The sequence below is a fragment of the Phyllopteryx taeniolatus genome, chromosome 18 (genome assembly GCF_024500385.1).
Source record: "Phyllopteryx taeniolatus isolate TA_2022b chromosome 18, UOR_Ptae_1.2, whole genome shotgun sequence".
Lineage (NCBI taxonomy): Eukaryota > Metazoa > Chordata > Actinopteri > Syngnathiformes > Syngnathidae > Phyllopteryx > Phyllopteryx taeniolatus.
The window spans coordinates 11,171,746-11,199,664 of record NC_084519.1 but is presented as its reverse complement, the minus strand read 5'-3'; the positions used below and the strand labels follow the sequence as shown (position 1 = coordinate 11,199,664).

Here is a 27,919-nt window from a genome sequence, read left to right as displayed (position 1 = left end):
CATGGCATACAAAAATTATTTTTTTTTTTTTCAAATCACAGGGTTTAGTATTCCGCAATCAGGTTAGATCACACTACACACAAAAAAAAAATTGGATTTCTACAAGATATATAATTCAGTAAACGCACATTCACTGTCCTCTTGATTGTTCATTCTGTAGCCCACTGAAACACAATGACTCACGTAAATTACACACTCCCACACTCCAAGTCTCAGAACACACAGTTGATTGATACTTTTTCTTCCTGTTTTAGCCGCCGACGGCCCGGGCGACCGCTTCATCATCGGAGAGTCCCAAGCAGGCGAGCAGGTGAGCACTTATAGGCACGCTTATCACGAACACGCATCAGTTTCCATCACGAAAGCACCCACATAGCTTGCCTGAAAAATGTGTTACTTTTTGTCCATCATCTCAGTCGTACTGCTGCCGTGTCAACATGCCAGAGAATTTAATAAGAGCATTTAATGTAGGCTAATACATTACAGCATATCATAGCAATCCTCCATGCAAATAGGGCGCTAGAGGCTAAACGCAGTGTGGGTCATTACTATTTTTGTGTCCATATTCTCGCCTTTAAAGGTCTTGCAGAAATAAAAGAGTTTTGGCTTAGAAAAGTCATAGATGAGTTCCAAGCAAACAGCCCATTTGGTTGTTTTATTAATAGCTGTTAATCAATGGTGCTGCTATTAATCACAATTTATAATTAAAAAAAACACTGAAATTTTTGCATTGGTATGAATGCTTGCCTCAGTATTCACATTCCTTCTAGTATGTGTTCCTTTATTTTTGAATGACATTTAAGGTAAGAAAGACATTCACATGTACAATGACGACCATTACCTCACAGTCAGTGTATATCTGTACCCTGGCTTGTGCTTTTGTGTCTTCATACAGCCCACCCACACCGTGATGCCTGGGCAGGTGATGAGGGTGACAACCGGCGCTCCTATCCCCTGCGGGGCTGACGCCGTCGTTCAGGTGGAAGACACCGAGCTCCTCCGCGAGTCCGAAGATGTAAGTCTGACTCGAATGGAAGGGAATGTCAACCTCAGCCTAAACAGTGTCTACTAACACCCCCTTTTTCTGGTACCTACTAAGCTCGCCACAGTTCTATTGATCCATTATAAGGTACTGTTTTTAGTACCTTTGGCAAAATCTGATTCATCATCGCTGTATCATTGTCACATTTGAGGATACACAAGCTAGAAATAATAGAAATGTACACATCACATACTAATGTTAGCCTAGCCTGTTGTTGTGCCTTAGCTCTGGACGCTGCCATATTATACTCCACAGTCTCCACTTGGCTGCAGCGGACCCATTGGCGTTTCTACCCCATTTTGGGGTGTGCTTAAGCTTTTCAAGTATTCCTTGACACTTGTTCTCACCCTCCCGCTTTTCTCACTCACAGTTCTTTTTTTTTCCACTCCTAGTTGAAGTTAACTGTAAAACTGGAACATAGGAGAAAAATGAATTAAACGTTGTATATTTAAACACCAAATTGTTCAAACATGCCTTATAATTTCACTTTACCAAAGTCTCCAATCTTAATTCAAGCAAATAATGTGAAACGCCATAGGCAGGCTATCAAAAACAAGCATCGATTTTCAATAATTATAAACCTTCAGACAGCTTCAGACACACATAGCATTAACAAATACAAACAGTGGATACAACAATACTGACATGCATAATATAGTATTTGGATTCACCAGTATATTCAGAAGCTGCAACACTATATTTTCAATGGGAAAAACTGTCCACCCCAATTTGTGGGATTAACCTGAGCTAAGATGGTACTGTGTAGTAGAAAAGCAGCATATATTAGTTATAAAATACTTCTGTCAACTAGTTTGTCTTTCAGGGCACAGAGGAGCTGGAAGTACGAATTCTAGTCCAGGCTCGGCCAGGCCAGGATATCAGGTTAGTTCCCAGAAACAAATGTCCATCTTTAAAAAACGAGAGACACAATTGAACTTGAACTCACACATAAATTAGATGCATGCCGTTCTATTTTTTTTTTTATACCACTTTTGTAATTTGACTGTCCATGACTCACTTTTGCGAGCCAAATGTTGCAGAAACAACAACAACAACATACAGTAAAAAATCCTATTTGGTATCCTTTGTTCAGATTACTACTATCGTATGCCCCCTTGTATCCTTGATTCCGCATCGATTTGTCAGCCTACGAGGCATTTTCTGTCACGTGTATTCCATCAGGCCTATCGGTCATGACATCAAGCGCGGCGAGTGTGTGCTGGCCAAGGGCACCCACATGGGCCCCTCTGAGATCGGCCTCCTGGCCACGGTGGGAGTCACGGAGGTGGAGGTCCAGAAATTCCCCGTAGTGGCTGTCATGTCGACGGGAAATGAGGTAGGTCATAATGAATTCGATTTTCATTAGGGAGGATTATACCTCAGTCTACGAGAATAAAAGCACATCATCTGTATTTAGAAAAAGCCTCTTCTGCAAAAAGCAGTGTGTCAGTTATTTTGGCAGCGAGCCGTGCTCATGTTTATGCACAGTCATCGCTGTCTGCTTTGACCGCTAAATTCAGAAAGAACACAATTCAATCTCTGAGTTGTTCACTTGTCAGAAGCAGGTGCATCTTTTGTTATAGAAGCAGGTCATTAGAAATGTAGAACAGTTTTCGACCCCTATTCCTGTATAGCACCAAAAGCCTACCATCCTAATTATTGATACAACTGAGATTAAATTCCATTTCTTATATGAATTAGCATATCCTTTCACAAAACACCTAACAACCTGTTTATTTATACTGTATATTCTTTGTGCTGCAGTTTTTATACATACATATTGTATTTTTTTTCTTCTCGTGTAGCTGCTGAACCCAGAGGATGACCTCCATCCTGGGAAAATCAGGGACAGCAATCGCTCCACCCTGCTGGCCACCATCCAGGAACATGGCTACCCGACCATCAATCTGGGCATTGTGGGAGACAAGTATACCTCCATTTATCTCTCTCTTTAAACATCATCGGTTTTCATATTAGACTTTCCCCCTGGGAGTTGCTATTCAACACCGGCGGCGCGTTTGTGTGCATCCCACAGCCCCGATGACCTTCTCAATGCTCTGAATGAAGGCATCAGCCGTGCTGATGTCATTATCACCTCAGGCGGAGTATCCATGGGAGAGAAGGTAAGGCGGCAATTCACTCAGGGCTGCTGCTGTGTTTTACTGACACGTTGTGGTAAAAAATATAAACTGCAGCATTAATTAACAACCACGAAGCACAAATGTAATTTTCTCCCGGTATAAAGGTATTTTAAAAAACATTGGATTTGCAGGACTACCTTAAGCAAGTGCTGGATATAGATCTTCATGCTCAGATCCATTTTGGCCGGGTCTTCATGAAACCAGGGTAACCAGCAGGTTCTGTAAAGTATGTTCGATTGCGGTGGATTGACAAAATATCATTCAACATCTGCTGTTTTTTTTGTTTTTTTGTTTTCTTGCAGGCTCCCAACCACCTTTGCCACGCTGGATATCGACGGTGCTCGCAAACTCATCTTTGCCCTCCCAGGTAGTGTGTGAAGTTGAGAGAAAGACTTGATTTACTTTGCTTTTATGAGGAGGTGGTCTTCATATACTGTATCTCCCCTCTCGCTGTCCCCTCTGTCCGTCCATCTTTCCACCCGTCCTTCTGTCCTAGGAAACCCCGTATCCGCTGTCGTCACCTGTAATCTTTTTGTCATCCCCGCCTTGAGGAAGATGCAGGGTATTTTGGACCCAAGGCCAACTATCATCAAAGCGAGGGTAAGCACCGTTGGAGCAGGTTTCAACGTTTTCTGTTTAAACTACCAGGTATGGTGTCATTGCTGTCTTGAATCATTGAATATGTGATGCTCCTACATGCTTCATTCACACGTTTACTTAAACACTGATGTGGACCAAGTCATATATTCAATGTTAAAAGACACTTAAATGAAACATGTTATGCAATTTCATAATTTAAAACAGTTCCTAGGTATCTTCATAACACGTCCGTGACATGCTCTCATCAAAATAATCAAACAATCAGAAATTGTAGTACGCTTTACTCACCCTATTCTTTGTCTTGCTGAAATTAGCCCACTTGAGCGTGCACCCTTGCCTCATGCAAGTGAGCCAGCTCTCATCCTACCCTACACACTACTGAGCCAATGGCGAGTATGGATTTTGTTAACATGTGAGGCCCTGCAAATAATGCATTGATTCTATTCACCACATGAAGGCTGCAGCAAACCATGTGCCAGTGGACACATCACCAAACACAAATACACTCCCAGCCCCACCACATTGCCAACTTCACCAAGTAATCAAGTACAGCTTTGCTATCTCGAAGCAATTAACGAAGGTGGTCATTTCTATCAGAATGAAAGCACAATAATACACAATATAATAGAGACTAAGAAAGGTCTTAAATAATTATAGATACTGTATATGCACTGTACAATAATATTTTTCTTTGCTAAATGGCACTTCTGATGGCACTACTTGGTTTTGTCGCAGTTATCTTGTGATGTGAAGCTGGATCCTCGCCCTGAATACCACCGCTGCATCCTGACTTGGCATCACCAGGAGCCTCTGCCGTGGGCACAGAGCACAGGTGACACCCGAAGCGTTTCTCGGCCAGTCATGTGACACAATCTCTCCCTTTAGTGTTTGCCCTAAGGCCTCTTATTGGTTTAGACATGCCTGGAACACCTCACCAAGGATGTATCCAGGAGTTAGCTATGTCGTCGCAGATGCCTGAGCCATCTCAACTCCTCACTATGTTGCAATGTGATGCAAAATCATTTCCACCAGGAATCTCTGCCTTTTTGGTCACTACCCAGATTTGTGACTATACTGGAGGTGGAGGAACATAGACTGAGATTACATTTACCTGCCACTCTTGTTTTTTTCACAGCACAAGGTAAAACTGCACTTAACTGCAGAGACCCTAATGATGAGGCAACATTATTTTTATTTTCATTTTGTTTGTTTAAAAACATAAGCTTTTGCAAGTACAGGGGGGTCCTCCGTTTACACTTGAGCTCTATTCCTATGGTGGCGACTTAACCAAGAATTTGTACGAAAGTCAGCACATGACATAGTTCATCATTAACTTACGCTAACACAGTAGTAAAGTCATTATTTCCAAAAATATTTGTATGCAAAACACCTGTAGGCCATACACATAAAACAATCAAAAGAAAAAGATGTGGGAGTAATTGAGCATTTCGTGTTATCCCATGTGACAACGTATTATTCTGCCGTATAACGCTCTTAACCTCAAAATACCCAAAACCAAGGACCCCCTTTAGTTGCATATATATTAAATACTAACATGCATATATATTAAATACTAACTATACTAGAATTCAGGTCCCCGCCAAGGCTGAACATCTATGAATCCATGTTAGTTTAAAATCCTCATGGTTTTTAGGGGCCTCAAGAATCCACTTAGCTCTCTTACAGTATTCCTCAGACCGGCTCTGATTACTTGATACATGCCACCAGTCTCCAAAGTTTCATGAAAATCAGTGGATGTGGCAGACTACAGTGAGAATAAATACTTTTCCCATCTAAGCTCATCTGAAAATATCTCCTTTCTTTTTGTGCTTCCTTGTACACCCCGCAGGGAACCAGGTGAGCAGCAGACTGATGAGCATGCGCAGTGCCAACGGGCTCCTGATGCTACCTCCCAAAACAGAGCAATATGTGGAGCTGCACAAGGGCGAGGTGGTGGACGTCATGGTCATCGGCCGGCTATGATGTCATGGCCGCGGGGGGGAGGGGGGGGGGGGGTCGAAGGGTCGCCGTCATTTCTAGCGAGGGTCGTAACGGCGGTTCACAGTGCATGTCCACATATCATTGACTATTCTGTAATATGCAACGGCACAGCTAGTTTTTGTTGATTTGGAGAACATTGAGGTATTGTCGACATCTCGATCACAGCCTAGATATACTGTATAAGAAAACATTGATTTAAGAAGATTATAGTATTTCAAAGAAAGAAAATATAACTTTTAATGGAAAAAAAATCTAATTATAAAAAGAGATTTATTCTGTAATATATTATTATGATTATTCTTCTTATTATTATGATTATTCTTCTTATCATTATTATATTAAGGCAACTTTGTTCCTTTCATTGCAATTGCTTTGTGTGTTCAATGCTAGACCTTATCTATAGCAGTAGCATTTTAATAGACAGCTGTAGGTGCCTGCCAGGACAGAAAAAAAAAAAAAAAGATTATTTTCTCACCTTTAGTGTAAAAAAAAAAAATACCCTTAGCCATTTTTTTGTTTTTGTTTGTTTTTTGAAAATGAAGTAAAATACTGATGAGGACTCCAGATTTCCCATGGTGCTGCAGTTAGGAGGAAAAGGGGGACACATCGAGGTCTTTTTCTCTTTTGAGCGCCCTTCAAGGTGACACTTTTTCTCTCGTTAGTATGCATCATATTGGCTTCACAAAGAGCTTTGCTTGTCGTTTATCTTGTGAGTCTTGTTTATGTGCGCGGTGCCAAATGCCTGGGTGGGGGAGGCGGGGTGTAGGGCAATGAAGCTTCCTTAAATTTGCGGTGACCAGGTGGAATATTTGCTCCTACCCCGCCCACCACCCCTACTACAAACCCCTACCCAGGGATAAGCTTGGGGGGGAGGTGAAATATATTTTATTTGAGCAACTATTTAAGGGAAAATTAAAAAAAAAAAAAAAAAAAGAAGCAAGAGAAGAAGCAGCTTCTTTAATTGCTGATGGCCTTTTTAACCGACTTCACAAAATTGTACAGATTAAAGAAAAAAAATAGAACCATATTGTACAGATATGTGACCAGCACTCCTAAGGAAGTTAATATTATTATTAAGCAATGAGGAGACATTGAACAACGCTGTACTATAAACGTTTTCTGTAATGATGCTGAAACTGATGAAAGAGACTACGATAATAAAAATCCTTGATCATTATGTAAAAAAAATAATAATAATAAACACACACAAGGTTATTGTTGGGTTTCCTTTTTTAATAAATTATATCTAAACAACTACAAGAGAACTAAATTTATTTCGATGTATAAGAAGAAGGGAACTTTTGATTGAGCGACGGGTGTCTCAAAATGTGATTATATTTTATTTAATTAGCACCAAATTGCATCAGACGTGATATCAAAGCATAATTCTTATAGAGCAGACAAGGGCCATGTTCTTCACATTGTGCGACCCATCCAAACCAGTTGTTGTGAGCAAGCAATACTTTGTGAGGTAAACCACGATGAGGAAATTGTTATAAGACTGACCATCTTTCTCAGTTGCTTGGGACAAAAGAGACACAATGGCGACGTGGGTGGATGTCCCAAGAAAAGGTTTGCATTGTCCAATGTTAATATTACACTGGACGACACCCCCCCCAAGACCAAGACCAAGTCTGACAGTTTTTTTAACACCTTGCACCACATAATTTCTCAGGAAATCTATCAGAGACGTGCGATGATCATTCCTATGCTGACCTTGATCACAAGAGAGGGAAAATGCTCAAATTTAGCCTGATTTTCGGGATGTGTGCAGTCTGCTTTAGACTGATGTTTGAATCTCTGGAGGTCATTGGCTTGTTGCAGTGTTGGACCCACTCAAACTAGATCATAATTATAGATTGACTATGTTTTACATTTGTTTACCAGGCCAGTCCTTGAAATGTCTGCTTTTCGAAACACACGACTATGTTTGAAAAATGCAAATGCAATGTGTGTCTTTTCAGGAAGCATTCAATGATATGCTGGCATGAGTAAGCATAGAGAGCAATAAAGAGGTTAAGGATTACATTTAAAAAAAATAATAATAATAATTTTAAAACAGCTGCTCCAAGCTGTGGTGGAGATATTTCAGAAGCAGTGTGAGGAGATTAGGTCTTCTTCTCTGCTCTGCAAGGTGAAATGGCACAAGATCCCATTAACTTGTGATGATTCATAGCACTGTCAACTTGCTTCCAATTCATCTTAACGAGCAAGAGCGTCATTTGGGTGTAAAGGGATTAGCATGGAGATTGCCATTAAAAACTAGGAAGGATCCAAAAGGCATCAACAGCGCATTAACTGAGTGTACATTTGCAGCCTTTATGAAAACAATATTCTGTTTGAAAACTCCATTCATCCCATTTTCTTTTGACATTTTTGGCTTTTTCAATTTTATATATTCATAAAATAATAATATATATATATATTTCATATATACACAGTCACTTTAAACAAGCAACATGATAATTAATAAATGAAAGCATCATCATAGCATTGCTTACAGATCTACAGTATTCTACAGCATGATGTTACATATTCCATCTATCTACAATAAAAAGAAAATGCCACTTTTATTCAAGCCTCCTATTATGTTAAATTGAAAGCTTTTAAAGTTTCAGGATCTTTTAAGATTTATTTATTTATTTATTTATTTAATATGTACAAACATAAAAATAATACTTCTGTTGTCTTCAATTTTGTCCTTTTTTCCTTTTATTATGTATTCATATTTCTTTGCTTATATTTTTATTATTTTTGAGTGTGCAAACTTATACTGTATATTTTGTTACTGTATTTTTATTATATTTTCATTAATGTGTCTATTTTTGGATGATTAAACATGCAGTGGGTCACTTTGACCCATGAACATTACTGGTGCACAAAAGGAAAAAAAAACAACAGGAGGGGTAATGCAATATTTATGGGCATTATAGAGTGTCTTAATTCTTAATGCTCACCAACGCGTGCAAGGCCGCACACCAACACATGCATGCGCACACATCACATCTACAACACCCACCAATCACTTTATTAGATACCTGCCCAATACACGAAATTGAGTTTATGAAAATTATGACAAACACACCTTGGTAAAATGCAGTGCAATTCGACACCAACATTTTTAAAAGAACAATGTTAATTGTTGTAATTCTGATTTTTATTTATTTTGTTCTTTTCACATTTGTCTCAAACTCAAGGCCTGTGGCCGGATCCAGCCCTAAACATCAGTTTATGTTGCACCACGAAAGCTTGACACATTTTTCTTCTTTGACTTCTATTCAGAACTAGCCATAAAATGATAACCAAACGCAGGGAAAATTACAGCATGTAATATCATGCCGCTATTATTAGACTTTCCACACAGAGCATTAGGTGAGGGATAAGAAGTATAACTTAATACCACCACTATCATGTCGCAACTATAAAAGCCATCAATACTGTCCGAAAACGCAATACAACATGCAACTGTGCCACATACATCATCTGGAGCAGATCGGAATCAATAATTATCTAATAACATGACAACAACAAAATTACATCATACCAGACATTCTGATTATTGAATGTTTTAATGTGGTAAGATCGCTACAGATGTGTTTTGCTAGTCAAAATTGGCTGTAACAAGTTTTGCTCTGACCAAACAATCTTGGACAGAAAAAAATGAAGCAAATACACTGTTGGGAATAAAACAATATCATTAAACATACCGATAACAAATATTACAATTTAGGTTATATGCTTCTGATAGGACACCAGAGAAGGCCTCGCTGACCCTGATGCCGCACCACTTTTTATCACATAATAAATAACTGTTCTAACTGTTACTGCTGCACTTGTCTGTCATTCTTTTCCTAAATAGGAGAGAAACTATAGATGCTGTGCTCTCCTAAAAATAAAAGATTTAAGCTGTTACTGTTTCAACATCTTTTCCATGAAATTTAGGAGAATGGCTTGATTTTTCATGCTTTCAAAGCCTCATTTTATATACTTGGCGATTATTTTATTTATTTATTTATTTTTTTAATCATTCATATTTGGTAGGTTTGTTAACAACAATGGAAATTTAGAAGACATATTATAGGGACCTTAAATGTGACCTCTGGTGCCCGATGCAATGGCCGCAAGTCCCAACACTTTTGTTCCAGATGGCCTCCGTCGTAGTGCAATTGTGCCTCTGACCGATTGGTGTCGCTGTGGTGCCTCGGTGTTGCCAAGGGAGACCGCATAAAAACACCTCGTGCACGTCTTCAATGGCTTCACGAGTTCCTGAACGCAACTCTCACTTCAACAGGCAGGACGGAGACCACCGAGACCCCAAGACACACAACGTGTGCTTTTGCTCTGACCCTTTACCGTGACTTTTTCCTTTGTTTTTTTTTTTGGGGGGGGGGGTTGTAAAAGAAGCGGCGGTGGATTTAAAAAATAAAAAAAGTCGAAGACGAAGGGAGCAGCAGGCTTTTCTTAAGCCGTATTCACAGACGCTGAAGCGGTGAGTAGTCCCCGCCGTTCACTGGACACGGCTACGTAGTTGACTTGAGAGTTAGCGGCACCCTGATACGAAGCTAATTTGTGCCATTTAAACTTCATTTATAAACCCAAATGCGACGTTTTAACCACAATTGGCCTGATATTAATACTTTAAATGGCTATACTGAAGCTGTTTTTTGTGTGTAGTATCGCCAAAACTGGACATTTTACGTCTCTGTAATCGCTAAATAGTTACACGTGACGGCTGTTTAAACTAATCTCTTCGCAAAGCAGCAGCTATCTATTTGTAAACTCAAACACTCGCTATAGCGACTAACTATAGAATTATTTCCACCTCTAGAGGTGTCATTGGGTGGTAAAGCCTGAGTATAGTTTAAACACTCATGTATGTCAAAATGTCAATTTTGATGTTATGCTAACAATTTAGCTACGTCTCAGCCACTTTTCATCACTTCCCAAAGAGTTACACTTGTATCACTTAATTACGTTGCAGTAGGGTTTCACCAAAAATATTAAGTTGAAACCCAAATTAGGACCCAAACTTATTTCAAACGTCACATTTTATAAATGAGCTAATAACTGATCAATGTATTGAAGGGGGGAAAAAATCTGCCCCTTGATTGATGATCATTCAAAAACAGTGCTACGATTTACTCTCATCATCGAGGTCCTGATTAAAAAAAATAATAATAATAAAAATGCCTGTCCCCAAATTTGGAATTCCCTAATTTGGTAGTCGCTGAGACGTTCAAACGAGAGATGCCGCATGAGATGTTATATTTAGTGTGGTATTTTAATAAGAGGTGAGTGTGTATAACAATGTTGACACTTTTGGGGGAGTCTTTTTTTGTGTTACATGCTAAATGGAGAGCACAAGCTATCCTTGGAGTGGATGCTTGCTCATGTTCATGTGATGCATTCATGCTTGCATGTATTTGAAGTTCATCTCAAGATATTGTCAGAATTTATTTTTATTTTTTTGTAGTATTTTGAATTCATGCCTTGGTCGTATGATCAGATCATATTTGACCATTTCACCCCCTTATTCTATCCTATACAGTATATGTATCGTATATGACTGTCCTGTTCAGGTACCTCGGCCTGCTGAGATATCCAAGGATTAGTTAAGGCTGTGGCAACAGATGGCCCTCTCGAAGTCTCCGCTGTTTGTCAGCCGCCAGTCTAAACGGAGATAAATGCTTCCAGAGCTTGGAGCAAGAGCTGTGGCGGGGGGTGTGAGCCAGTCCTGCCAATTGTGATTAGCTGAGGCAAGTCAAGGGTAAAGGGGGAGGGCTGCCAGGAGTCTGATATAAATGGCTATTGGACATAAACATTAAAAATTGACCTTGCCGGCTATGTACATACCTATAAGTTGTACTACTAGCCAGCGCTAAAAAAAAAAAAAACTACGTCTGTAATTGGCAAAAATAAGCCTTATGTAGCTGAGCATTTGCATTTTAGAAAAGGGGCTCGTGATGGTTTACGATGTCATCGTGTAAAAATATATTAAGCATATTTGAAGATGATGCGTGTCTAGAAAGACATCATATTAGGGTTGGATGCATTTTCATGAAGCAGATCAGGGACATCATGTAGAGTTCTGGATGAGGGATTTCAGATGATCGAGGCCGGAGAGCTTTCCATGTTGAGAGTCTAGATTAGCGCAAGAAGGTAAGAGCAACCGTCAGCCACGGTAAATCAGCGTAGCGAGTATTAGGTTAAATTTTAATACACATAATACAATATTTACTTTTATTTTTTGCTTAGTTTGTTACAATATTTTTTTGAGATCCAATACAAGTGCTGTATCGCAAAATTAGTATTGCTCAGTTCTGGTTGACACTTTAAGAGTAGTATTCATGTAACAATCATTTTTAATTTGATGTTTTGGTCATCTTATTTATCCACAGAGAGCGGCAACATGTTCGTTACAGATGATGCAGTGTGCATCTACATCAATTCCAAATTAAAGGGGATGTTTTGGTACTGCTTTAATGTTGGATTTCATCATATTGTGCAGGTGTGCCTAAATGCATGGCAACCTATTTAAATAACCTCCATTAAATGACATTATACATCCATCCATTTTCTGTACAAATTATCCTCACTAGGGTCGTGTGCATGCTGGAACCTATCCCTGATTGATTTTCATCAACTGCAGAGAGTGCCAGGCATCTATTAGGAGAAAGGCATTTGTTGCTGGTGGGGAGGAGCTCTTATTTATTTCATGTAGTTTGTATAATAATATTACATCTCGTATAATTTTTCACAATTAATGACAGTTAACTATTTTTCCTATTATTATAATAATAATAATGGTATTGTTTTTTCCCCATTCCTATTTCTTTTTGGGTCAGTATTGAAATGCTTAGCATCTCACTTAAAACTCCACTGTAAACATCAGCTTTACAGATGCCATGCCTGCATGATGTGTTGTGGTAAAGATATAGCAATCATAATAACATTTATTTACAACCGCTTAGTGTGTGCCATATTTATTCATTCATGTGGCAACACACTTGATAAGTAAATGGGGAATGACATCTGTTAAGTGTGATTGCCACGATTTGTGGAAAACTCTAGAGCGTTTGTGACGTGGATATGGATTTAGCAGAATGCATTTATTTATTTATTATTTTTATTTATTTTACCAGAGGATTATTTGGAGCACGGCATCTATTGGGGCAAAGCCCACTATTTGAGGAAGAATGAATTTGTGGAAAATAATTTGTCAAGTCACTACTGTTTTCAGAATAAAATAAAATATTTGTCGCCAGGGGATTAATTGTATACAGTGTCTGTTCGAGCAAGGACTGTCATATTTGAGGAACTATGCTATTTAAATTGCGCATGTGACAAGTCTGTTGATATTTTATGAGACCAAAAATAAAATGGTTTCTGCTTGTATTTGGGTATTTATACCCCTTCTTCATGTATTGCAGGATGAATGTTTGCACATCGTAGGTCTACATCTCCTGTTGGAGTAAAATGGCCACTGATGAGAGTCTCTGCGCCAATTCCTCTTAACAGCCAAGCAGAGCTCAGCCAGGACTGAGGTGGTCTGAGCTGTATGCTGGGGGGCAGTGATGATCACGTCCCACATGAACGGTTATGTGCAGGAGGGCTCTGGCCAGGCCGCCGGCCACAGGGAGCGGGCGGTGGACTGTCCTGGCGACGAGAGCTGCCTCGTCAAGCCTGCGCACTGCAGCGCCCAAATGGAGAGAATTCAGCACTACCAGGACGAGCTGAGGAAGAGGAGGGAAGAGGATGGCCGGGGGAAGCGCGACATCGACCCCGACGCTTCACTGAGGCTCAAGAAGCTGGCGCAGAACCCAAAAGTGGGCGTTGACAATCCCACCTTCGAGGGGAAGGAGAATGCTACCGAAGACGCACATTCCCAGGCTCTGCTTGCTGGTGAGTTGATGTGAATAGATATCGTGGGGTTTTTACAGAGAAATGCAGACTTCAAGGAAGAATGGGAAGTTGTGAGCTATTGGGAGAGACAACTATAAACAACAGGAGTCCAAACAATGACTATTGAGTAGACAGAGCAGAGGGCAGGCATGGAAGTGGCTGCTGTTGTTAAAGGGACAAAGAACCATAAATTTAAGTTGAATGCTGCCAGGGCAGCACTGTGAGCACATCTTCCCGCAGGGGGCAAAACCACTCTATACTAAAGTTGAAATATATTCACTTAATGTAAAAGTAAAGTAAAGGATGGATAAAAGTTGAAAGTAAAAAGTATACACCCTGAAAAGTACTTATGACTAAAAGTAAAAATAAATTTTTACTTCCAATTAATATACAATACCCGTTTAATTACTTGGCAAAATGGGGGAAAGAAAGACTTCTCACAAAATAGTTTGCCCCTTTTATTAAGTTATATTGTGCCCGCATTGAGAAAAAAAAAAAATCGCATTACATGATGCACGTTGCTTAAGAGCTAGCTAGCGTTGAAACATATTCCGATAGCGTTGCTTAATTAGCTCATTTACTTGCGTACTTTTATATTTTGAATAGCAGAAGCGTGTGTTTTTTAGGCTGACACAAGACTCTTATCTCCACGAATCATTCTTGTAGCTGACAATATAAAAAAATCCTAAATACTACCTTGTATGGGGAATAGCTTCCTTTTCGTCATTAAGGCTTCCTGGTTCACGTTCCTCAACATTACTGCTGTCCCTGAATTATACTCGTCAAAATGTGCCATCGTCTATTACTAAACTATGCTAACACACTAGTAAAGACATAAAGACATAATTTGATTATTTGTTTGAGAAACACTTCTAGGCCATTAAAAAATAAGCCAATGAAAAACGGTAAGTATGTTGGTAACCATGTGTACCGCCTTGTTCGCATGATGACGTACAGGTATTCTTACGCCACTGCACAAACTAGTGTGCACCATTCGTAACCCCGAAACCTCACATTTTGGTCACGTCGTAAACGGACGAACCCCACTCTTCATTGATTTTCTACAATATGTTGCCGTGTTTGGGGGAATTTCAGTCCATTCACCATGAAGAGCACTTGTGTTGGCTGACGATCTCTGTCCACCCCAAAGGAGTTTCAATGGGTTGAGTCACATTCTTCCACTCCAAACTCACCCAAGCATGCCTTTAAGGACATTGCTTTCAGTCTTACTGGAGCAGGAAGGGACCTTCCCCAAACTGTTCCCACGAAGTTAGAACTTGGAAGCATAGAATTATCCAAAATGCATGGGATCAGATGAAAATTTAAGATTCAGTAGTTGTTAATGTGCCCTTTTAGTAGCAGTTTGAATGGCGTTACAGTTCTGATCTCAAGTCATGGATGAAACACGATTAGCCTAAATCACACTGTGGTATTAATCAAATTTCCCAGGGTGTGCGACATATGAAGTGAACCTTTTAAGGGAGCCAAATGACATTAGAAAATGGGTAAAATTATCCATCCGACGTGTTTTGTGTGTCCATCTCCATCAGAGCCGGAGGAGCTGCTGCAGGCCGTCAAGTGGGTGCAGCAGTGCGTGACTGACGCTCAGAGCCAGCAGGATGCGGAGCTGCTGCTCCAGCTGCTTGCGCAGGACGACTTCAAGTGCGCCTACAGCATCTACACTGTTGTGTCCCAAAAGATGAACCGAGTCAACCCCACCTCGCCCCTCACGGTGCAAGCTCAAGAGCTTTGCCAAGAGGTATGCCTCATCTTGCACGTGACTCTCATCATGGTAAAGCGACTGAATCTTTTTTGCTGTCAGTATTTAGTATATAGGGCAAGTGCTATAGACGATGGATGGATGCTTTCTGTGTTTTACTGACATTATTACTGTTTTCCTGTTACCCTAAAAATCACAATTTCACAAGAATCTAGAAGTGAAACTTTTTATTTGGAATTTTTTGACCATTTTTCTTTTCTTTAACGTTTTTGGTTTAAGTTCAATTAGTTCAACCACTACCTGTTCAATCATGTCTAACAGTCAATGGTATACTTTCATTTTAACTTAATCTAATTTATTGAATGAATTTGAATCCCTTGGTTCCTCACTTGCCTAGTGTCTCTGACCACTACACTGCGTGCAAAAGCAGTTATAGTCTAAAAAGATGATTAAGACATGCCATGGCTGATGAGAGAGCAAATACCACTGTATGCGTTTGTATCGGCCACAAACAAATTGAGTTTAAGACAACCCAGTACTACCAGGGTGTACCTAGAAAATAAAATAGTCCAGTCAGTGAATGAAGTCATGTGCTTCATTTGGGAAGCAGAAGTAGATGTCAACCTTTAAGTCTGCTCTTTTTTTACAGGGTGGTACAGAACAGGTTGTTTTGGCAGCACAAACACAAGGCAGTCAGTCCTAAAGCAAAGCAGCAGTAATTGACTTATGTCCCTGCACAGTTGAGCCTGGGTTGTTTCCTGTCACACAGAACCAGAGACATGCATTGTAACATGCTTTGCTGGTATATAGTTGCACAGGCCCTCCGCTGGGTGTTGTATCAAGTCCATAATAGGAATGAGGGGGAAAAGGCAGTAACCAGTGTGGCAGAATCAGCCTTAATAGTGATGAAACAGGCAGCCATGTGGTGTGTAAAGTTCATTCAAAGTCCACCGAGCACCACCGCCGCTATTCCAGTCTTGCCTTGAGACAACCCGACCGAGCCGATCTATTTTGTTCTCAGACATGGCATCGTGTCGTCCTCCTGTGTGCAGTAAACCGGTGTGTGCTCTCACACACCGGGCACAGATCCCGAAGCGCTTTAACAACGCCTAATAGCCGTGGCCGGGCCCGCGTTAGACGCTCCCGTTGGATAAACTAATCTCCGAGCGGCCCGCGGTGCAGCACAGTGCAGCAGGGAGCAGGCCAGAAAAAGAAACTCCAGCAGCTTACTGTAGTGTGGTTGGAGGAGCAGCATCAACGAGGGATGGAGGGGGGAGAAGTGCGTCACCTTGTTGGTGAGCTTGATTAGTGTAATGGACACAACAGACTCTTAACAAGACGCCAAGGAATGTTTTTAATGCTATTTTCACAAGCAAAGTTTGATTAAGGCCCACGGAAACTGACACATTTTTCAAGACTCCGTTGTCACCTTTTGTGTGAACAGTTGATGGAAAATCTATCATCACAGTACACAGTAAATTACATTTTTACAAATAATAAATGAATTAAGTAAACAAATAAAGAACATTAAAAGCAAACTACGTACATGTAGTGGCCATAGGGCATTTGTTTACTCAAATACCAAAAGTACAAGGTGTCTATTTAGGCTAAGGCGTTTATTTGTACAAATGCATTATTAGAATATATCAGTTTTCGCGATAGTTCTGGAGCCTATCCCAGCTGACTTTGGGTGCGGGGCAAGCTTCAAACGGACTGGTTGCCAGCCAATCACCAGATACATCTAGACAAACAAACGTCCACACTCACATTCTCAAATAAGGAAAAAATTGTCTTAATTTAGCATTGACATCCAGGTTTATGGAATGTGGGAGGAAGTTGGAGTTCCAAGTAAGAAAATCCAAGTAAGTATGCATGCAGAGAGCATGCAAACTCTATACATCCATCCATCCATTATCTGAGCCGCTTCTCCTCACTAGGGTCGCGGGCGTGCTGGAGCCTATCCCAGCTGTCATCGGGCAGGAGGCGGGGTACACCCTGAACTGGTTGCCAGCCAATCGCAGGGCACATAGAAACAAACAACCATTCGCACTCACAGTCATGCCTACGGGCAATTTAGAGTCTCCAATTAATGCATGTTTTTGGGATGTGGGAGGAAACCGGAGTGCCCGGAGAAAACCCACGCAGGCACGGGGAGAACATGCAAACTCCACACAGGCGGGGACGGGGATTGAACCCCGCACCTCAGAACTTTGAGGCTGACGCTCTAACCAGTCGGCCACCATGCCGCAAACTCTATACAGCATACACAATATGTTTATTCATTCGTGACACTCTCACTCTACACTTGACCTTCCCTTACATGATTGATAATTGTTGTTGTTGTTTCCTTTCCCTCAAAGGCTTCTGATGGCTCATGTTTGGGGGTTGTAGGTACAGCAAGATGCACATACCAGGCTGTCAATATCTTTTCAGGTTGATTAATGCCATCGATGTGTAGAGAAATTTTTTGTTGGAAGAAGCAAATCTTCCTACCAGATGACACAGCACAACTGATTCAAACAGTCTTGTGACCAAGAGATTGAATAAGCCAAACGGAAATCGAGTGGACGTCTCTTTTCCATAGCAGAAAATTGCTTTGAATGCTTGTCAGGGACCATTTGCACTAAAAAACTCAAAAAGTTGTTTTATAGCAGGACAAATGTAAGGGCCCTTTTCTCTAGAGTGTGAAATTGCATTAAGATTTAGACACGGTATGTGAAATATTGATATGCTTATTTATAAAGCAAGCTACTAATGTGTTTTGTATGAATATACTGCTTATGTTGTGAATCACCTTACTGTGGCACTCATAAAGGACTAACCCAAGCAGATCTTATGTCAGCTACATTTTTAGGGTTAACATGTCGCTGTACTAGCTATATCTTATTCTACTGTGTCTTTTGCAATGAGGCTTTAGTGCCCTGTTAAGATTGTAATCATATTGTATATAAGAATACGTGGGCAGCTGGTGGGAAAAACACTTCTTATTACACAAAGATCTTCCCTCTGTATTTCAGATAAATCATCATGAGACCTTACTGTTGTGTGTGTGCGTATTCAGGTCCAGAAGATCCTGCAGTCCAGCCAACAGAGGGAAGGCTTGGAGCTCAGGGCTCTGCTCACCAACCCTCATCTCCAGGTAAGTTCACTTGTTTACTTTTTAACCTCACCTGCCTTTCAGATGCAGTATTTAAAGAATCAAAATCAGCCACTGCATGAACAGTCAAGTTTGCGCCCATTTTTGCACATGGAAAATGTTAGTAAATCAGGCCCAGTGTGATGTGATTTGCCAAAAAGTGTTGTCATATGTTGTAGGGAACATGGGAGTCCCCTTTTGGATCGATTTAAAAAATCATAAATCCAATTTTCCAAAATGAAGGTCTTAATATTTAAAGAATTACACCTAGTCAGTCAATACGCCATTCGACGGTCATAAAAATGTCATTGTGTTCATCTGGCTGAGGTGTTCTCCATTCCTGCAGTCAAATTGTATAGACACCAACTCCCCTCTGCCCTGAACAGGATAAACTGTCGAGAAAATTGTTGGATGCGAGGAATTAACCTGTATCCCAACTCCTAATTGTCACATCTCATGAGTGCAAAGTCTTGGGTAGCTGTTGTCGGTCTTTAATTTGGCTTCCATCAACCTTCAGATACTTTGTTTCACCTGTAACTTTTAACTATTTAGTACCGTAAAGAGGAAGGTACAATTATCAGTTTGATGGTGTTGTCGATGCATGATCTGATTGTAAGGATGCATCCTGTTTGCTTTGTGTGCCCAGGCGCTGATGCAGGCACATGACAGCTTGGCTGTGCAGGAAATGGCAGAGGACAATGTGATCCAGTATCTTGGAGAAAGTGTCAAAATGGTGCGGTTGCATAAGACCCGTGACACTCCACTGGTGAGAGGCCATCCACATTCTTGAATGTTTAACTTAAGAGGCAATGGTAACCTCTTAAATAAAAAATAACACCAAGGATTTTCAAATATAGAGGTTCCACTTATTAGGGTCCTTTTCACTCTTGAATACACTTGTGCCGAAATACATTTTATCGCCATAACTTAATATGTACACTGCTTGCGTATGCCACCAGGGTGCGACCGTGCGTAATGACATGGACAGCGTGGTGGTGAGCCGTGTGGTGAAAGGGGGCACTGCGGAGCGAAGTGGCCTGCTCAACGAGGGGGACGAGATCCTGGAGATTAACGGCGTTTCCGTTCGCGGGAAGCACGTCAACGAAGTTCACGACTTACTGGTGAGAACTTCGTCTGTTGGACCTTCAGCTGATAATGGGAAATAACTTCATTACAATGAATGGGGAACTACTGTAATTTCTCGTCTATAATGCACATTTTTCTCCCCCAAAAAATTGTCATTAATCAATAGTTCGCATTATACATGGGTATAGCGGCAAATGGAAAAAACGTTCTCGTTTTATAAATGTATGTCGCCATCTAGTGGTTATGAAAAAGATGTACACTTTCATTCCAAAATGCCACCGCCACTTAGTGGTTATAAAAAAAGTGTAGCCTACACTTTTTTTTTTTTTCATTCCAATATGACAGGGGAATGTATGACTGGATATATGTACAGTTGTGCTCATAGGTTTACACACCCTGGCAAAAATTTTGAAATATTGTTTTTTTTAAGTATGACTAACTGAACAACAACGATCATTAATTTCTTTATAGTTATGTTTTGTTTAATGATAATGCTTTTCTGAAATGCTTGACTGTTTAATTTGAATCCCATTAAAATAAAATGTGTGTTCACATGGTCCTTCATGTTTTCTTTAAAGAAGTGTACCCATCTTACAAATTCTGCCTGGGTAATCAAACATGAGCACAACTGTGTGTTTTCTAATTTACTAAATAAAAGTAGGGCTGTTAATTTCAAAATAAGAGCAAGTAAAAAAAAAAAAAAAAAAAAGGATTACGTGTTCAAATAAAGTGCTTAACTTCAGAATAATTATTTGAGAAAAAAACTAACAAAATACAGATAATACTTCATGTTTTGATCATATAGGTAAAATATAGGAAAAATCATGCATTCTAAAAATGCGTTATACATAGAAGGGTTTTCCAGAATTTTGAGGTCAACTTTGGGGGTGCGTATTATACATGGGTGCACATTATACACGAGAAATGACGGTACGTTTGGAGTACTCAATGTGTGTGATTCAAATTATTACATTAGACCAGGTGTTGTCATATTTTTCATGATGCTTATCTAACTACCCATATTTATAGCACATTTATTATTCTTTTGCTACTACATACCACAACAGGGCTTTTGTTGCCCTCTCACCAATAAGTGCAACATTTTTATAAAAATCTAATTTTCTGCTGGATGTTTCTGACCCATTCAATCTTATAAAGTTAAAGGTACAAATACATGAATGTATTTTCTGTTAATGTTTGTCAACAGTTCAGCTTTTCTGGTTACAGAATACACATTGCTAGAAGAACCAATTTAAGGTCCCTAAGACATTTACACATCAAATGAAGATTACTTGTTTAATGCAGGTTCATATATCACAGCATGTCAGATCAATATTTGAGCTCATTTGAGTTTGGCAGGTGGATCTCATGTTTTGTTCAGTGAGTATATATCCTGCTAACTATATTTTTAGCAATTCATCATTGTTGTACGTATACATTTTTAGGGGAATAATGACTTAATGTTGTTGTAGAAGTTTATCTCTTCTCATCCTGTCCATCAGCAACAAATGCATGGCACTTTGACCTTCCTCCTCATCCCGAGCTCTCATATTAAACCTGCCCCACACAGACAGACTGTGGTAAGTCTCTAACATGGACCTGTGCGGCCCGTCTGCACACGCATGCAAGCAAGAGCAGCAAAGACCGTGTAAAACCCTCGCTCTCCCTGTCCCGCCCCCTCTTCCATAGATGCATGTACGAGCTTACTTTGACTACAACCCCTCGGATGACCCTTTCGTGCCATGTCGGGAGCTGGGCCTGTCTTTCCAGAAAGGGGATATTCTCCACGTCATCAGCCAGGATGACCCTAACTGGTGGCAAGCCTACAGGGATAGAGATGAGGAAAACCAGTTATTGGCTGGACTCATTCCAGGTTAGGATTATACCAGGGCCGATCATCAATATGTATAGTTTTTTTTTTTTTTACTTTGTTTTCCTTAGTAAGGCAAAAACATGACTGCACAAACACCCTAAACAGCTTCATTGTTACATAAAATAAAAAAACACCCACTATATACTTGATGTCGTCACTGTTGGGTGGAAACCCCAAATGTCAACATTTGGTCAATTTCTTATTTTTTCCATAAATCGATGCTGTTGGTCTGTCCTCACATTGTCTGTTATTTTTTAGACATTATTAAGCAATTTAAAGTGTTGAAAACAGCTTGAGAACTCTGTTAACTCTTGAACTTTGTGTGAAGTGTCGTAAAATTCCACCTCTTCCTCACTTCGCGTGAGCCACGTGGCATTCTGTCACCAAGATTCAAAGTGGATTTTTTATTTATTATTATTTATTTTTTTAAATACAAAAAGTGAAAATATGTAGGTTAGATGCACATGAGTGACCCTTTTTGTTCACAATGGGTCACTGTAATGCTACGGTGCAGACCTAAGATATTTGAAAAAGAGTTTGGGAAGAAGATGGCATTTGCAGTCATTTGCTTTTGTGGCTGGCTGGCAAATTTTATTCAGTGACAGCCTACTAAATCAGTGTTGTTGTTGTTTTAAATCATATTAAATTAATGCTTTTGTGATGTCTGTGTGCAACAGTATCTGATAGCAATAAGAGGTATAATACCAACTTGAATAATGGTTGTCAAGCAAGCAAGATAATTTTTTTATTTTTTCCTGAAAAGTAGTGATTTTGGAGATGCGAGGATTCCACCCGACAGCTACGATTGGGAAAATTAGTATTTGCCCCATCCGACTGGTGGTATGGAAATAAAAACAATACATTGTGGCAAGCTACTAACCTGGCACTATGTCAGCCATCCCAGGAGGAAAGCCCCACCCATCTGGCGAGTCCAGAAGATTAAATCAAACACCTGAGAATTAATTAAGATTACTCTTTGACCCAAGCTTGTGCCCGCTAGAAAAGGAGGTTAAGCAGTGGAAATGGAAAGTTGGAAATAATATTGACAGAAAAATAAGCGAAGAACACAACATTTTGAAATGGAACAAACTGTCTTTCATTGTATTTGTCAGGGAAGTGCTTCCAGCAACAGAGAGAGACCTTGAAGAGAACTGCACCAGACAGGAGTAGAGAACAACAAGGTAAGAAGATCATGTTGCTGTACACTGAAGGTTACAACATGGGCAAGACAGGATTTTGCAATCACAAATAACCTTGCATTCTTTTTCAGGGAAACGTTGGTATGTGAAGAAAAACAAGAAACAGAAGAAGAAAAGCACATCTCCTCTGAGCAAGAACACTGGTAAAATTTTCTTTAATCGACACCCTCTCTCTACTCTCACTGTCTGTCTGTCAAACCAGAGCAGCTTTTGTCAGTGTGCAAACATTGTCTGCTTAGATGCATCACAAACTGCTCTAGCTACAGCTGACATGACCTGGCCTCCGCTTGGCTCAGATTAGTCGTCTCCTCACAGACGGGATCAGAGGAGGCACCAACAGGTGCCCAGCAGGGACCTAAATGGCTTGCACAGCCCCTGTGATGTCATGTGGCGCACACTTTGCGACACAGACACACACATGCGACCGGTGCTGCTTAATGCCTGAATTTGTGTGATTTGTCTGCCCTGCTGTGGATAAGAAGCAGATCTTTGGCCAAAGCTGCACATAAAAAGCAGCAAATAAAATTGAGGGCCTGAATAGATCGCCCACTGTGCTGGTTCCTGTTAGTCATGACATTAATGTTGACCTTGACTCGCTCTCCCATCTATCTGCTCAGAATGCGATGACGTCCTGACCTATGAGGAGATGTCTCTCTATCACCAGCCTGCCACTCGCAAACGTCCCATCGCTCTGATCGCTCCGACGAACAGCGGTCACGACGAGTTGCGTCGCAGGTTACTCGCCATTGAACCAGAAAAGTTTGCCGTTGCCGTCCCACGTGAGTTACCAAAATTTACTTAAAAAAAAAAAAAAAAAAAAAACTAGTTGTGATATCATTGGTACTCTTTGCTCGCGTAGACACGACCAGAAGCACGAGGATACACGAGCGAAACGGGCGCGAGTACCACTTTGTGAGTCGAGCCGGCTTCGAGGCCGACTTGTCCGCGGGGAAGTTCATCGAGTCCGGCGAGTACGAGAAGAACCTTTACGGAACCAGCACGGACTCTGTGCGACACGTGGTCAACTCTGGACGTATCTGTTTGCTCTGCCTGCACACCAGGGTACGGTAGCGTGCTCATCTTCATTCATTCATTCACGCATGAGATTGTTTTCTAGTCTGAAATGTTGATTACTTTGAAACGTATGCTCTCAATACGACGGTCCAAACATTTTGAGGTTACAAATGGCGCATGCATGTAACGCAGCACAACAAGGGACGCAAGAGGCGGGCTAAACTGCTCGCAAGTCAATTGCAGGGCACAAACACTGTAAATAAACAACAATTGATTCTTGAATTCACATCTATGGACAATTTGGAATCTCCTCCACACAGGAGGGCCTGACCTAAGAGTTGAACTCTGAACATCAGAATTGTGTGGCAGATGTACTACCACTAGGTCACCCCACGCTGCCGCTATTATTTCTTACGAGAAAATGCATTCTAATGGTGAGTGGTGAAAACCTTACTTTTTGTGTCTAATACTTTGACTCCTTCTCAACAGTCGTTGAAGGTGCTGAGGTCCTCCAACCTCAAGCCCTTCGTCATTTTCATTGCTCCTCCTTCTCAAGAACGACTGCGCACCCTGCTGGCTACCGAGGGAAAAACACCTAAGGTACTAAATAGTCTTGTTTATCCTGGCTATGTGGTGGGAATGTGTCCCAAATGACATGATGAACTGGTATTAAATGTCAACAAAACCTTTGACATATTTCTGTTCTTTGATGTTGTCAAATTTGGTGCCCTGCACAGCCGGAGGAGCTCAAGGAGGTCATCGAGAAGGCTCGCGAGATGGAGCAGGACTTCGGCCACGCTTTTGACGCCACCATCGTGAATGCGGAGCCAAACGAGGCTTTCTTCGAATTGCGCAAGCTCATTGAGAAGCTGGACACCGAGCCTCAGTGGGTGCCCACCTCCTGGCTCTGCTAAGGGGGCCACATGCACGTTCCTGAAGGCTGCAGTTGAAGGACAAGACGGTACAGTTAATTTGCACATTTCCTCGTTTGTTCTAAAGAGATGGACTCTGGTTTCTTTTTGTCTGTGTCTCTTTTGTGTGTGATGTTTGTTTTTGGTTTTCCTCTGCTTTAGCCATTTATGAAACATAGACATATCTTAATATTTATAATTGTAAATACAGATTTTCTAGAAAAAATGTAAACATTTTACTTCTAAATTGTATGTGTACAATGGGAGTGTCAAAATTATATAATTGTCCATTTGTTGATAGACATGCAGTTATTTCTTCTTACCGCAATCAGTGTAATTTTGTTTTATTTTGTTTGTGTTCTATTGACAAACACGTCTATGATGACTGGTTATTATTAAACAGTATATTATACTGCAGAATGGTCTTTCCCCCCCACTTACTGTGACACTGTGACTGAATTCATGAGCAAAATGTGTTAAATGTAACAGTGTGGTGCAAAATGGCCACTAGGATCCAGCTCAGATCTTTTGGATGACACGTTGACGCCAAGACAACGTTTGAGTACTGAGTACGCCTTTTTATTTGAGGACATGTTTAAATGTATGTGTTATAGCAAGGGTCTCATTAGGTAAACATCTTATAAATGAGGTAATGGCACTCACACATCAACCATTTTAAAATTTACAGCATACAATGTGAGGAGAAACTTCTATTAATCACAATTTACTTGCTCTTTATATTTTAACTGCCTTGTAGTTCTGTACAAAGACAGAAATGTATGATTCTTTCCGGTATTGACACAACAGAACAAATCACAACACACAAACAATTGCCTTCACGAGAAGACTTGGACACGGCCCTGATAGGCATGGAATAAATAGGTTTAAGGGTTGCCTTGGCAACATGATGTTTACTCGAAGAGCAAGTCTTCATCCGTCTCTTCTGTCATCATGTTGGCGGGCTCTGCAATGGGACCCAACTTGGCCAGACGGGCGGCGATCTCCTTCTCAGTCTTCTCTCTCAGTTGCTTCTTCTTCTCCTGGATCTTCTTCAGCCTGAGAGGATGACCGATGAGACACATCCGTGAGATTGCGAGAAATGACCGAATGAGGAACTATTGACTGAGGACACTGACCTGTAGAACTCCTCTCGTTCCCTCTCATCCAGCTCCGTAATGATGTAAGTCAAGGTGCGGTCGATCCGAGGGATAATAACTGAAAGAGACAGTCTGTCCTTTTTAAAAAATATATATAAAATAAAATCTACAATTTGGAATCAATTGTTAAAGCTTACCATGCTCAATTGCATTCACACGGCGGTTGGTGATCTTTATGGCCTCATCCAGAGTGACAAAAGATGTCTGGGCACAACGTGAATAGAATTTCTCTTTTGGTGTGTTACTCATGTCAGCTTGTAGATGACCAATTAGCCATGATTGAGTTAGCGATGATGTTTTTGAAAGCGTGCCCCACCTACCTGCAGAGAGGCCAACTCCACTAGTAGTTCCACAGCTCTGGCATAGTTCCTCTTCAACCTGGAGAGCTGCTCTCCTCCTCTGGCCAGACCAGTCAGCTCATAGCCTGACAATCGCAAAAAGGGGGTAATAACTATCCACTTGAGGAAACTTAATCCAAATATTATGATACTTACTGTCCCCGCCTTCTTGGTAGTGCTCAAAAACGGGGAGAGTCACACCTGCCACATTGTCTTTTTTGGCACGCACCTTCACCTGAGCTTTGTTGACATTCTGGATGACAGTAGTGCTGTAGACACAATGACACACATGAGTTTCCACACAAAATAGTTATTTTACACACAACTCTTACCTGAAGTCACCAGCTGCAAATTTGGCTTCAGCCAAAGAGAAAGCCGCCTCTCTCATCACCTCCCCCATCTTGGTCTTTGTCTGAAGAAAGAAAACACATCTAATAAGTCCTTAACTAACACACTTCAAAACAACATTTTAGAGTCCTTTTTTTCTGGTTCAATATTTTAACATATAACAACTGACTTCGATAATCTTGCGAAGGATTTGACGGAATCGCATTGAGAGCGCGTCCGACTTCTTCTTGAGCAGGTTGCGACCCGTTTGCGCGCCTCTCATACGAGCCTTCATGATGGTCTGAGCCCTGCCGAACGAAACGCACCGCATCAAGATGACACTCGAGCAGAAGTGGGAAACGACACAACCTGGAAAAGCATTTGATCTGGCCTGCTGTGCAATTCGAAAAACAAAACCACAGAGGAACTGTGGTGACAAAACAAAACAAAAAATCTATACATTTTAGTACTGCCCTCAATGGACTTTCTAAAAAGTGAAAAGGCCCCTAAAAAGGAAAATGGTAGTACACACAAAGTCAACACAGTGATTTTGGCATTACCATAAAACTACACAATGTCACAGTCAACTTTATGCTGTATACATTACACAGTGGATATAAAAGGTCTTACAAACCCCTGTTCAAATGCCACGTTTTTGTAATATATTATATATTATTGTGACCAAATCGGGAAAAAAAAAACAATCTTTCAGCGAGGGATGTAAACAACTGAGATAATGGTGTTGCACAAGTGTACACACCCTCATAACAAGGGGTGTGGCTGTGTTCAGAATTAACCAATCACATTTAAACTCATGCTAAATGGGAGCCAGCCCACAATTGTCGCCATTTAAAGTGACTCCGATTAATTAAAGTTCAGATGTTCTAGTAGGCTTTTCGAGTCACATTTCCTTGCTTACTACTACCAAGTGCAACAACATAATTTATAGATGGTGTTCTTTTGTAGTTACGAAATTTAGTCCTTCCATGCAAAGCTATTAGAGAAAAGTGCCTAGTACATGAAACAAATAATACAACAATTTAATCTAATTATTGCCCAAGAAGACGTTTATGCAGTAGCGACAGCTATTTTTAGAAAACGTCACATGACAACGACTGTTCCTCTTTTAAATTAAACAAAGTTGCGAATAAGATTCGAACCGAGAAGTGAATGTAAAGCATGTATACACAAAGAAGGAAGCAGAAATAATGAAATCGCTGTTTGATGCTCAACAGTGTTAGCGAGCGTAGCTTTCAAACCAGCTTACATTCTGGATGGGAAAACGTCGATCCTGTCCTTTCCAGACATCTTGTCGGCGTTCTGCTGATTATTTGCAACAAGAAGACGTTATTTTCCCAATTTGTGTAGTCCAGGTACAGATCAAATGTTGTTCGTGCGGTATTTCAACCACAGGTTGAGATGATCTCGTCAGACTCTCCCGGCCGAGCGGATCAGGTGACCTCCAGTCACGT

At 40.7% G+C, this 27,919-nt stretch overlaps 3 protein-coding genes across 10 annotated transcripts in view; 2 read left to right on the top strand and 1 right to left on the bottom strand.

The window, feature by feature from the left end:
* The window catches only part of gphnb (gephyrin b), an 84,810-nt gene extending 77,811 nt beyond the window's left edge, over window positions 1–6,999 (top strand). For 2 of the 7 annotated variants that reach the window (XM_061753994.1, XM_061753996.1), the window contains 11 exons: window positions 255–310; window positions 896–1,015; window positions 1,866–1,924; window positions 2,225–2,378; window positions 2,848–2,969; window positions 3,078–3,165; window positions 3,315–3,388; window positions 3,486–3,550; window positions 3,680–3,783; window positions 4,519–4,615; window positions 5,633–6,999. In XM_061753994.1, the coding sequence (XP_061609978.1) occupies window positions 255–310; window positions 896–1,015; window positions 1,866–1,924; window positions 2,225–2,378; window positions 2,848–2,969; window positions 3,078–3,165; window positions 3,315–3,388; window positions 3,486–3,550; window positions 3,680–3,783; window positions 4,519–4,615; window positions 5,633–5,766 (1,073 nt within the window). In that variant the 3' untranslated portion in view covers window positions 5,767–6,999. Of the gene's footprint in view, window positions 1–254; window positions 311–895; window positions 1,016–1,853; window positions 1,925–2,224; window positions 2,379–2,847; window positions 2,970–3,077; window positions 3,166–3,314; window positions 3,410–3,485; window positions 3,554–3,679; window positions 3,784–4,518; window positions 4,616–5,632 lie in introns of those variants that run through there. The other 5 variants (XM_061753991.1, XM_061753993.1, XM_061753992.1 and 2 more) reach the window with 5 other exon arrangements.
* A 3,006-nt stretch (window positions 7,000–10,005) lies between these two features.
* Window positions 10,006–25,045, top strand: pals1b (protein associated with LIN7 1, MAGUK p55 family member b). 2 transcript variants are annotated; one of them, XM_061753471.1, is made up of 15 exons: window positions 10,006–10,273; window positions 12,384–12,474; window positions 13,215–13,686; window positions 15,237–15,445; window positions 18,468–18,545; window positions 19,189–19,308; window positions 19,502–19,663; window positions 21,131–21,208; window positions 21,318–21,501; window positions 22,614–22,682; window positions 22,772–22,843; window positions 23,318–23,479; window positions 23,560–23,762; window positions 24,204–24,314; window positions 24,452–25,045. In XM_061753471.1, the coding sequence occupies exons 3-15, from the start codon at window positions 13,359–13,361 to the stop codon at window positions 24,626–24,628; spliced, it is 1,953 nt and encodes a 650-aa protein (XP_061609455.1). In that variant the 5' UTR covers window positions 10,006–10,273; window positions 12,384–12,474; window positions 13,215–13,358; the 3' UTR covers window positions 24,629–25,045. The 2 variants fall into 2 exon arrangements, with proteins under 2 accessions (XP_061609455.1, XP_061609454.1); XM_061753470.1 differs by lacking the exon at window positions 12,384–12,474.
* A 143-nt stretch (window positions 25,046–25,188) lies between these two features.
* atp6v1d (ATPase H+ transporting V1 subunit D) lies at window positions 25,189–27,905 on the bottom strand. Its single transcript, XM_061753473.1, has 8 exons — window positions 27,715–27,905; window positions 26,638–26,755; window positions 26,453–26,532; window positions 26,277–26,389; window positions 26,103–26,206; window positions 25,920–25,986; window positions 25,762–25,840; window positions 25,189–25,681 (listed from the first exon to the last, which is right to left on the bottom strand). Exons 1-8 carry the CDS (start codon window positions 27,753–27,755, stop codon window positions 25,537–25,539), a joined length of 747 nt encoding a protein of 248 aa, XP_061609457.1. The 5' UTR covers window positions 27,756–27,905; the 3' UTR covers window positions 25,189–25,536.
* Window positions 27,906–27,919: the final 14 nt, after the last annotated feature.